This window comes from Bubalus bubalis, chromosome X, assembly GCF_019923935.1.
Source record: "Bubalus bubalis isolate 160015118507 breed Murrah chromosome X, NDDB_SH_1, whole genome shotgun sequence".
NCBI lineage: Eukaryota > Metazoa > Chordata > Mammalia > Artiodactyla > Bovidae > Bubalus > Bubalus bubalis.
In genome coordinates this window covers 71,648,471-71,660,586 of record NC_059181.1, presented here as the reverse complement: position 1 = coordinate 71,660,586, position 12,116 = coordinate 71,648,471, and the positions used below count along the sequence as shown (strand labels likewise).

The window sequence follows — 12,116 nt, the reverse complement described above, 5'->3', positions numbered from 1 at the left end:
ACCTATTATGTAGAAGGAACTTTTCTAAGTGCTGCAGTTACAGAACTTAACAATGCAAACAAGGTCTCTGTCCTTTTGCCACTTATATTTTAGTTTGAGAGAAACATATAAGAATGATATATTTTATATGAATTATATTTTTAAGATTAAAATAAAATATCATTTAATAAAGGAAAAAACATTAAAATATCAGATAATTATGATATAATAGAGAATGAATATTAAGGGAATAACTCTTTGAGGAAATGAAATTTTAGCCAAGGCTTAAATGACATAAAGTTACTAGGCATGCAAAGATCAAGTAGAAGAGAATTTCAGGCAACAGGAACATTACACAAAGGCTTTAAGGTAACAATATGCTGAACTTACTGTGTTAGTAAAGACATGACTACAGTATGATATATGGCAGAGAGAATAGAACGAGATGTGAAAGGAAGCTAACAGTAGTTATAATTGAAAACTGAGGTAAAAAATTTGGATAAGTTTCAAGTGACAAGATATTAGAGACTTTATTTAGGATAGTAACATGATTTGATGTAAAATCACTCTCTCTGGAACTGTGCATAATACCCCCCACCCCAGGAAGGTCTAAGAATTTTATGGCAAACTATTTAGTTTTAAGGTCTGAACTTAGGGTTGGTCATATCCTTCATGATAAGAAAAAGAAAGCCCTTTTGTTTCTTTAGCTGTCATCATTTTTTAAACATGTGAATGAGTAAATCTCAACTATTCCCAACAGAAACATACAGAAAGATATACAGGTTCATTTCCATTTTTCTTTGCCTGTACACAAGCATACTTTTGGCAAATCCTCACTTGTCTTTCCAGTAATATTGTCCCCAGTGTCCTGATATATCTTCTACGCCAGCCAGCAAATGATCAAAGAACTGAAATAAAACAAAATATATGTCTAAATATATAGTATACATGAGGAACTTGGTTAGCTAATGCTAAATAAAAGGATCTCTCAAAACCATCTTCAAAATTGTTGATTTCTTCTGAGTTGCTTGATTTTTTAATCCTAAACTCTTTTCAGGGTAAGCATAAAAAGGAGCATCTATATTTATAAATAAGAATGTTTGCAATAATTCTAGCATAAGCATTAGAGACATTCCATTTAAAATTGAAAATGCACATATTAATCAGTATTATATGATAAATTCATTAAATTACCAAAGTCTAGGTCTGGTAAAATGAAAGAAATAAAAGATGTAAAAGGCATATTTCTTGCTTCTGAAGGATATAGAACCAAACTGGAGAGGCAAGATAAAAGCACATACATGATAATTCAGTTTAAACTTGGCATGTGTATATGTATAAATGCAGCAAGAAAAAGAATATTTAGGAAAGAAATAGAAAAAGATGAATTTAGAGAAGACTTATATGAAAATGTGCAGTGTGAGCTTGCCCTAGAAGAAATGGGGTTACATATGGAAAAAGTAAATCATTCTTTGTAATGGGAATATCATGAGTAACATATATGGGAGAAAATAAGGAACTTTATAAGAGATTTATGAAAAAAGAAGGTTGGATAGATGTAGATCAAGGGTGGGGAAAGAAAGCAGTTAGCAAAGGACTTTAAGTGCTAAGATTAAAAGTTTAGTTTGACATAACATCACAAAAAATAAACTGAATATATTTATGAAGAAATAATAAACCCAACTTGAGTGATATTCTATTGATACAAAATATCTTCATGAACTTTTCAAAAATGCCATTGTCATGAAAAGTAACAAAAAGTTGGAAAACAGTGTTAGATTAAAGGTAACTGAAAGGATATGACAACTAAATGCAACGTGTGATCCTAGATGAGGAGAAAAATACTATAAAATATTGGGACATTTGGAAAAATTGTGAATATGGAATTAAATTAGGTAACACTATTGCTAAACTTTCTGAATTTGATAAATAGTTGTGATTTTGTACTAGAATGTCCTTTTACTTAAAAATATTAATACATGCTAAAACATTAAGAAGTGAATAATCATGACTTCTGCAACCTAATTTCAAATCATTCAGCAAATGAAAGTAATAATAGGTATCAATATAAATAGAGAGTGGTAAAACAAATGTGGCAAATGCAACAGAGAGTCAAGGTAAAAGGTAAATACATATTCATTGAACAGTGTTTGAAATCTGTACACTTGACATCTTTAAAATAAAAAGTTGAAAAAGGAAATAAAATTTGACTTGGTCCTATAAATTGGCTATATTATGTTTTATCAATATAACATATATTACACAGTCATTTAAACTCATCCATATGGTAAGAATAACACAGGAAAATTATGATTTTCCCTAAAAATAACCTAAAGCGTCTTTCAATTATAATAAAATTATCAACAAATGCTTATTTTACAACTTGGGCAATGAGCTATTAAAATTTGAAAGAAGAATGTAATCAGTTGAGCTATTCATGCTTATCTGTACACTTTCTTAGGCACATGCATGCATGCTAAGTCGCTTCAGTCGTGTCCAACTCTTTGCAACACTATGGACCATAGTTCATCAGGCTCCTCTGTCCATTGGATTCTCCAGGCAAGAATACTGTAGTGGCCTGTCAATCCCTTCTTCAGAGGATCTTCCCACCCCAGGGACTGAACCTATGTCTCTTTTGACTCCTGCATTGGCAGGTGGTTTCTTTACCACTAGGGACACTGGGAAGTCCTCTTAGGCACATAATCATTGATAAAACAAGTATTTTACATATAAAAAGTTATTATATGTGCAGAAAATGTATCCCAGAAAATTATGGTCTGTGCCACACTGAAGTTAAAGGTAAGGTAGACAAACTAGCCCTTCCCTTTGACTAAAGTTCCCAAAATTTTCCCATATTAATAAAAATAAGAATACCTTGATAGCATTCTTAATATTCTTTATATTTCAATATTCCTATTGCTACATTCTATAAAATCCCACCAAAGATAAACAAAAAAAACCAAATTATATTTCTATAAGAAGACAAAACCAAGTGATAGAGTTCACATCTTTAAATTTCTCTGATCGTCTCCTTACTTCTAATGTAGAAATTAGGCATTTATGTCTAAATTCTGGGTAATTTTGAAACTGTATGTCAAAGAGTATATTTTGCAATCTGAATATGGAAATTTTTAACTTTCTAAATCTTTGGTGGTATATAAAAAACTCCACCAAAGGCTAAAATACCCCAAGAATAATTTCCCAACTACATAAGGATTACACAGGTCAGTTTGTAAACAATTGCTTTATAATATCAAAAAAAAAAATCAACTCAGTTCCTGGATAATTTAGTCTAGTATTAAGAATTAATATGTCAAACAAACTCAAAACACTTAAAATTATAATTTACAGTAAAAAAATATTCATAATTCATAGGTTATTCAACCTGGATAGGCCTTCACAGATCATGTAAACAGCCATTCAAATTTACTGATTAGGAAACCAAGTGTACAAAAATGTTAAAATACTTTCCTAAGATAATGTGGGAAGCTGGACAGTAACAGAGTGAAAGGTTGCTGCAGCAATCTTTGTGTTACATCAGGTTTCGTGAGCTCCAGAGGAGAGGATTTCTATCAGGGGTCAGATGAGGCTTGACTACTTGGAGCTATTTGTGCAATAAAGTTTTATTAAAGCATAACCAAGATGGGGAAAGCTTCTGACATAGAGACCAGAAAGGAACAGAACAGTTCAGTTGCTCAGTCATGTCCAACTCTTTGGGACCCCATGAATTGCAGCATGCCAAGCCTCCCTGTCCATCACCAACTCCCAGAGTTCACTGAAACTCATATCTATCGAGTCGGTGGTGCCACAGCCATCTCATCCTCTGTCGTCCCCTTCTCCTCCTGCCCCCAATCCCTCCCAGCATCAGAGTCTTTTCCAGTGAGTCAACACTTTGCATGAGGTGGCCAAAGTATTGGAGTTTCAGCTTCAGCATAAACTTCCAAAGAACACCCAGGACTGATATCCTTTAAAATGGGCTGGTTGGATCTCCTTGCAGTCCAAGGGACTCTCAAGAGAGTTCTCCAACACCACAGTTCAAAAGCATCAATTCTTCAGTGCTCAACTTTCTTCACAGTACAGCTCTCAAATCCATACATAACTACTGGAAAAACCATAGCCTTGACTAGATGGACCTTTGTTGACAAAGTAATGTCTCTGTTTTGAATAAGCTATTTAGGTTGGTCATAAATTTCCTTCAAAGGAGTAAGCGTCTTTTAATTTCATGGCTGCAGTCACCATCTGCAGTGATTTTGGAGCCCATAAAAATAAAGTCAAACACTGTTTCCACTGTTTCCCCATCTATTTCCCATGAACTGTGGGACCAGATGCCATGATCTTCGTTTTCTGAATGTTGAATTTTAAGCCAACTTTTTCACGCTCCTCTTTCACTTTCATCAAGAGGCTTTTTAGTTCCTATTCACTTTCTGCCATAAGGGTGGTGTCATCTGCATATCGTAGGTTATTGAGATTTCTCCTGGCAATCTTGATTCCAGATTGTGCTTCTTCCAGCCCAGCATTTCTCATGATGTACTCTGCATATAAGTTAAATAAGCAGGGTGACAATATACAGCCTTGACTTACTCCTTTTCCTATTTGGAACCAGTCAGTTGTTCCATGTCCAGTTCTAACTGTTACTTCCTGAACTGCATACAGGTTTCTCAAGAGGCAGGTCAGGTGGTCTGGTATTCCCATCTCTTGAAGAATTTTCCACAATTTATTGTGATCCACACAGTCAAAGGCTTTGGCATAGTCAATAAAGCAGAAATAGATGTTTTTTTCTGGAACTCTCTTGCTTTTTCAATGATCCAGAAGATGTTGGCAATTTGATCTCTGGTTCCTCTGCTTTTTCTAAAATCAGCTTGAACATCTGGAAGTTCAGGGTTCACATATTGCTGAAGCCTGGCTTGGAGAATTTTGAGCATTACTTTACTAGTGTGTGAGATGAGTGCAATTGTGTGGTAGTTTGAGTATTCTTTGGCATTGCCTTTCTTTGGGATTGGAATGAAAACTGACCTTTTCCAGTCCTGTGGCCACTGCTGAGTTTTCCAAATTTGCTGGCATATTGAGTGCAGCACTTTCACAGCATCATCTTTCAGGATTTGAAATACCTCAACTGGAATACCATCACTTCCACTAGCTTTGTTCATAGTGATGCTTTCTAAGGCCCACCTGATTTCACTTTCCAGGATGTGTGGCTCTAAGTGAGTATGAGTGATCACACCATCATGATTATCTGAGTCATGAAGATCTTTTTTGTACAGTACTTCTCTGTATTGTTGCTACCTCTTCTTAATATCTTCTCCTAATGTTAGGTACATAGCATTTCTGTCCTTTATCGATCCTATCTTTGCATGAAATGTTTCCTTGGTATCTCTAATTTTCTTGAAGAGATCTCTAGTCTTTCCTGTTCTGTTGTTTTCCTCTATTTGCATTAATTGCTGAGGAAGGCTTTCTTATCTCTCCTTGGTATTCTTTGGAACTCTGCATTCAGTTGCTTATATCTTTCCTTTTCTCCTTTGCTTTTTGCTTCTCTTCTTTTCCCAGCTATTTGTAAGGCCTCCACAGACAGCCATTTTGCTTTTTTGTATTTCTTTTCCATGGGGATGTTCTTGATCCCTGTCTCCTGTACAATATCACAAACCTCTGTCCATAGTTTATAGGCACTCTATCTATCAGATCTAGTCCCTTAAATCTATTTCTCACTTCCACTGTATAATCATAAGGGATTTGATTTAGGTCATAGAAAGCTATTAATCAGATAGCAGAGACGCCTCAAGGCTGAGGGAGTTTCACCAGGCCCCTCTCCCACAATATGCATTTTTGAGATATGAGGTACCATGTCATCCCCTGACCATAAAACAATTGACATGAATACTGGTTTGTTGAGCCATTATCAGCCTAAGGTTTGAGAAAAGGAAAGGTCTTAGCAGAACCATTTTGAAGAAAGGCAGATTCCAAAGCAAATGCATAGTTTCATTAACATAGCATAAGAAAAACATTTCCATAAGAAAAATACCTTGGTTAGCTAAAGGCAGAACCAGGTGTCTTCAACACAGAATTAAAAGAAGCCTCTTTTAATTTTGTGTAGAGAAGGAAGAAATGTCTGCCACTGGGCTTCCTTGGTGGCTCAGCTGGTGGCTCCCTGCAATGCGGGAGACCTTGGTTCGATCTCTGGGTTGGGAAGATCTCCTAAAGAAGGGAATAGGCTACCCACTCCAGTATTCTGGCCTGGAAAATTCCATGAACTGTATAGTCTATGCGGTCACAAAGAGTTGGACATGACTGAGCGACTTTCACTTTCACTTGCAGTTTATTTCCTCCTGCTACTTGGGGATCTATAGCTTTCCTACCTGTTACTCTCTCAAGAGCAAATGCTAACATTTAGACCTTCATTGTTCTTATCACTTACCAAAAGAACTGATTGATTGATTTTCAAATTACAGGTTGTTACAATATAACAAATGAGTGCATGCATGTGTGCTCAGTCACTTCAGTCGTGTCCGACTCCTTTTAACCCTATGAACTGCAGCCCACCAAGCTTCTCAGTCCATAGAATTCTCCAGGCAAGAATACTTGAGTGGGTTGTCATGCCCTCCTCCAGGGGAATTTCCCAACCCAGGGACTAAACACACATCTTCTGCATCTCCTGCATTGCAGGCAGATTCTTTACCCACTGAGACACCTAGGAAGCCCAATATAACAAATACCTATTCAGAAAATCACATCTCCTTTTATTAGAGAAATTCAAGTATAAAAAGATCTATCATGTAAAGACCTGATATACAAGGGTTAGTTCCAGTCAACAAGATGATATACATGATATATAGGCATCTTACCCGAATGAGAATTTGTTCACTCACAGTTGGAGAGGTCTCTCCTCTTTTCGTTACATCTAATAAGTCAACAAGAGGACGAATAGTCATTCCCTACAAAATGAAAAACAAAGAGCTGAATTTCTTTCATATGAAATTAGTGCTTGAAGCCAGAAAGAAAAACACCAATACAGTATACTAACACATATATATGGAATTTAGAAAGATGGTGATGATAACCCTGTATGAGAGACAGCAAAAGAGACACAGATGTATAGAGCAGTCTTTTGGACTCTGTGGGAGAGGGAGAGGGTGGGATGATTTGGGAGAATGGCATGGAAACATATATAGTATCATATAAGTAACGAATCGCCAGCCCAGGTCCGATACAGGATCCTTGGGGTTGGTGCACTGGGATGACCTGGAGGGATGATACGGGGAGGGAGGTGGGAGGGGGGTTCAGGATGGGGAACACGTGTACACCCATGGCAGATTCATGTTGATGTATGGCAGAACCAATACAATATTGTAAAGTAATTAGCCTCCAGTTAAAATAAATAAATTTAAATTAAAAAAAATAAATTAGTGCTTGAATATTTCCCTGGTGTGTCTCTGTGTGTGTCTATGTATGGGTGCATATGCACAAGTGTCTTAATCTGGCCATGATAAAAATTTAGAACATTTTCTTAAAATTCAGAATTATCATTGGTCTAACACGAGAGGGAAGTGCTGTGATTTTCCTTTATAAGGATCAATCATGATATATATTGTTGACAAAAATGTGGGTCATTAAAAAAAAAAAAACCTGAAAAAAATCTACCACTATATTTCAAAATCAGAAAGTGCTTAAATCACAGAGCCAAAATGCTGCAAGAGATTTTCATTTCAATTACCTCTGGTATATAATTTTGTCTTTGTTATTCATCATCCCTGGATAAAAGAATGGCAACCCACTCCAGTATTCTTGCCTGAAGAATCTCCATGGACAAAGGAGCCCGGTGGGCTACAGTCCATGGAGTCACAAAGAGTCGGACATAACTGAGTGAATAAACACACAATGATAATAAGCTTATAAAAGAGACAGAGAAAGAGAAACCAGAGAAGAGGAAAATCAGAAAGTCAGTTGTCACAAAATACAAAAAGAATATTTCAAGAATGTGGGAGTTTGACTTGTGGAATCCCTGGGAAAGCTCAAGTGAAGTGAGAATGGCAAATGACCATTAGTAACCTTAATAAGAGATGGGAGCAACAAAGTTTTATGTGGTCAAGAGAGAACATTACTTTAGTGTAGTTGTAGTGTGTTTTAAGTAGGAGTTGCTTGAGCCTGTTTAAAGTTGATAGGAAGAATCTAGCTGAGAAGAGTGTAAATATACATGACAGAACATAAATGATTGAAAACACAAGACAAAAAAGGAATAGATTACAAAGGATAGCTTGAGATAGGAGACCCCCAGCTCTGTTATAAGAAAAAGAAAGAAGAGGTTAGGAACAGATACAGTTATGTTGGGAAGTTAAAGGCGCTTCCGTGGATGACTACTGTAAGCCAAGTTGCTCTTTGCAGAGTTCTCTTTCTTTAGTTTTGTTTTGTCTTTTTAAACCAAAGTATGGTTGAATGTAAAGCAAGAGAAGAAGATGAGATTTGCCCTGGCATCTACATTTGGAAACAAGAACTTTAAGAAAGAGTTATGAACTAAAGTAAGAAATATGAAGTGGAATATAGAAAAACCTGGCTGCAAATAAACAACAAAATCTCCTGCTTTCAAATGAAATTCCACACTACTTAGTCACTTTCAAAATATTTTGTAAAAGCATTCCCATGAGGGTTCTATTTTTATCTTATTTCAAAATGTGGAAAGAAGCAGGTAATAATTTTCATTAATGTTAAGGTTGAAACTTAAAAGAATCTCAAGGGTGTCCTAGTTCTTCATCAACTCTTCAGCACTTCTGAATGACAAAAATGCCTTACTGTGGGCCTGATTGCTTTAACATACCAAATAAGCATGCCACCCCAAAAGCTTCCTTTCCAATTTGGAGCTATGCAATTTTTTGTAAATGCATGTGAATTGCCCAAAGTCAGGTGATCATCTTATTCACAAGGTTTTCATAAATAATTATATGTAATTCCTGCTTTTTAGGTGATGTTTCAGTTATGCAATTCCACTAAATTCATTCTGACATTTAAAAAATCACCATATAATGCTTTCATGGGATATAACTGCATCCTTTAACAGTGTTTATCACAGGCAAAAACTTTCCACCATGAGCAGATCTGTCTAATGACCTGTCTTTGAAAGGCTGTCTCCATGTTTGCAATTTATTTATTTATTTTTTTTCATGTTTGCATTTTTAAACCCTTTTACATGACTCTCCATCTTCATTTAACTTAATTCATTCTATTCAGTCTACAATGGATAGATCAAAATTAATGCTTTAAAATAAAGGTGTCAAACCAACCTGACTCAGTGACATCTCTTATAACCCATTTTATATATTTTGTACTATTATTCTCTGGCCTTTTAAAGATGTAGAATAGTTGAGAGACAAAATTTTATTCTTTATGTTTGAATCTCTGTAGTAAATCATATATATGGTTAAGTGAAGCTTGAGTAAATCAATAAAAATCATGGTTTAAAAAATAGTCTTGATTTAAAACCTTTATTACAAATGTTCATAATTTATAGTCATACTCCAAATTAACTTTTATTTACTATTTATTCATGTATTTCCTTGCTTCTGAAATTTATTGCACATTTCATCGGAGCCACACTAATAGACTGAGTATATAGTGGTGAATAATTTATATATATTTCCTGCATTCATGGAATTCAGTTTAGCAAGGAGACAGACATCACCCAAGTGGAGAAAAGAATGACTAAAAGATAGATTACTGTTACTATGCTTTAGTTGCTAAGTTGTATCCAACTCTTTTGTGACCTCATAGACGGTAGCCAACTGAATTACTCTGCCCATTGGATTTCCCGGGCAAGAATGCTGAATGGGTTGCCATTTCCTTCCCCAGAGGATCTTCCCAACCCAGGAATCAAACTCACATCCCTTTCATTGGCAGATGGATTCTTTACCACTGAGCCCCTTAGGGAAGGAAATGGCAATCCACTACAGTATTCTTGCCTGGGAAATCCCATGGACAGAGGAGCCTGACAAGCTACAGTCCATGGAATGGCAAAAGAGTTGGACACAAATTAGCAAGCCCCCCCCCCAAAAAAAAAGAAAAAAGAAAAACAACAGATAGATGATAGATATAGTGATACATTCTATGAAAGGGTTCAAAACAATAAGCCCAAAATGGAGATGTTTATACTAAGCCTCACACCATCAAACCAAGGCTTAATTTAATTACAGTTTCTGCTCTCCCAGAAATAAAAACAAACATACTTACATAGAGTGGTCTGGGAATTCTTCTGTGAGGAGGCTGTACATAGCTGAGGATTAAAGGATAAAAGGAAGATGGACATGCAAGGAACTTAGGAGATAGTGTTTGGGGGAGAGTGAATGACATGTTGGAAGAAGAAAAAGTTTGTCAAGGTTGATGCAGTTCAAGAGACTTAAATCACAGTGAACAAGATGGAGAATGGCCACAAAACATGGGGTTTCAATGGTAGACATGAGCCATATTTGTTATAGAAAGCTCATAGTCATGCTAAGTGTTTTGGAATTTATTAAAAGTTAAAAAATAACCAATAAAATAATTTTGGAAGGTATGTAATACAATTTGTGTTTAAAAAATATTGCTCTTGATTCTGTGGTAATAATAGATTGAAATAGGAAAGGAAAATGGAAAATTTTAAGGCAGTTCAGGAAACGTAATGGCAACTTGGACTAAAATGATGGCAATGGTAATAGAGAATAGCACAGAGATTCCACAAGAAGACAGATATGAAAATACTCATGAAAATACCATTTTTAAAATTAAAAAAGAAAAGCTTTACAACTGAAAGGACAATTAATAAATAAATTGGTATATAATCATAAAATGTAGTATTGTAGACCACTGAAAATTAATGAGCTACAGCTACTCACAACTATATAAATAAATATTAGTAACAAAATGTTAATAGACCAAAAATTTCCAGAAGGCTATATGCAAAACATGGTTGGATGAGATGGAGAGAGGATGAGATGGTTGGATGGCATCACCAGCATGATGGATATGAGTTTGAGTAGGCTACGGGAGCTGATGATGGACAGGGAAGCCTGGCATGCCACAGTCCGTGGGGTTGCAAATAGTCGGACATGACTGAGCTAAACTGAACTGAACACGCAAAACATACATATACACACCCCCAATAGATACTTTTTATAAAGTTAAAAAATAATTTAAACTGATCAATATATCATTTATGTGTGTGTCTATGTGTATAATATGTGATTTCAAAAAGCATTTTTTAAAAGACAAGAGAATAATAAATGATTTATTCAGGATCAGTCACCTGTAAAGACAGAGAGAGAGATATGAAAGAAAATAGGATAGTGCATTGCATAGATTATTATTAACTTTCTCAGGTTTAGTGCTGGGCTCACAGCTGTTAGAAGTATCGAGTGAATGAATGAATAAATGAATGTCAAGAGTTGGACACAACTGAGTGACTAACACTTTCACTTTCTTTCAACAGGCTTCCCACGTGGCTCAGACCATAAAGAACCTGCCTGTAATGCAGGAGACCCTGGTTCAATCCCTGGGTTTGGAAGTTCCCCTGGAGAAGGAAATGGCAACCCACTCCAGTATTCTTGCCTGAAGAATTCCATGGACATAGGCATCTGGCAGGCTACAGTCCATGGGGTCACAAAGAGTCGGGTATGACTGAGCAACTAACACTTTTTCTTTCATTGGGTCAATGATTCAAATTGGTGTTGGTGTCATGAATCAAAATATATTATTAATACAACTTTGCATATCTAGAAATATTTTTAAAATCAAGTACATATATTGAAGATATATTTTGGAATTAAAAACCACAGGGCTTGATGTGAGGGATAAGTAAAAGGAAATTATAAAATATGTAGTCTACATTTCTGTAGAATGTCTTTGTAAATGGGTAGATGTCAGTGTCATTTACTAAGATAGAAGAAAAACAGATAAGGACCATATTTATCCTTTGTAGACATATTGGCTATGTGGATAAAAAATAAATACTACCTGCCATTCCCATAAACACTGAATGTTTCCTGCCATCAGCCATTGCAGCCATCCTCAAAGTTATGCCCTTAGGGGAATTCAGAATGAAAAAAAAACAAAACAAACAAAAAAAAAAAAACAGGACACTGCCCCTGGAAAGTTAAGATGCATATCTAAGGAATAATTTCAAT

General features: G+C 35.6%; 1 protein-coding gene across 1 annotated transcript in view; it reads right to left on the bottom strand.

Moving 5' to 3' along the window:
- The window catches only part of LOC102404920 (sodium/hydrogen exchanger 2-like), a 61,226-nt gene that overhangs the window by 12,274 nt on the left and 36,836 nt on the right, over window positions 1–12,116 (bottom strand). Inside the window, exons 6-7 of the mRNA XM_044936482.2 lie at window positions 6,816–6,905; window positions 817–887 (exon numbers count right to left, since the gene is read on the bottom strand). Of these exons, the coding sequence (XP_044792417.2) occupies window positions 817–887; window positions 6,816–6,905 (161 nt within the window). The remainder of the gene's footprint in view (window positions 1–816; window positions 888–6,815; window positions 6,906–12,116) is intronic.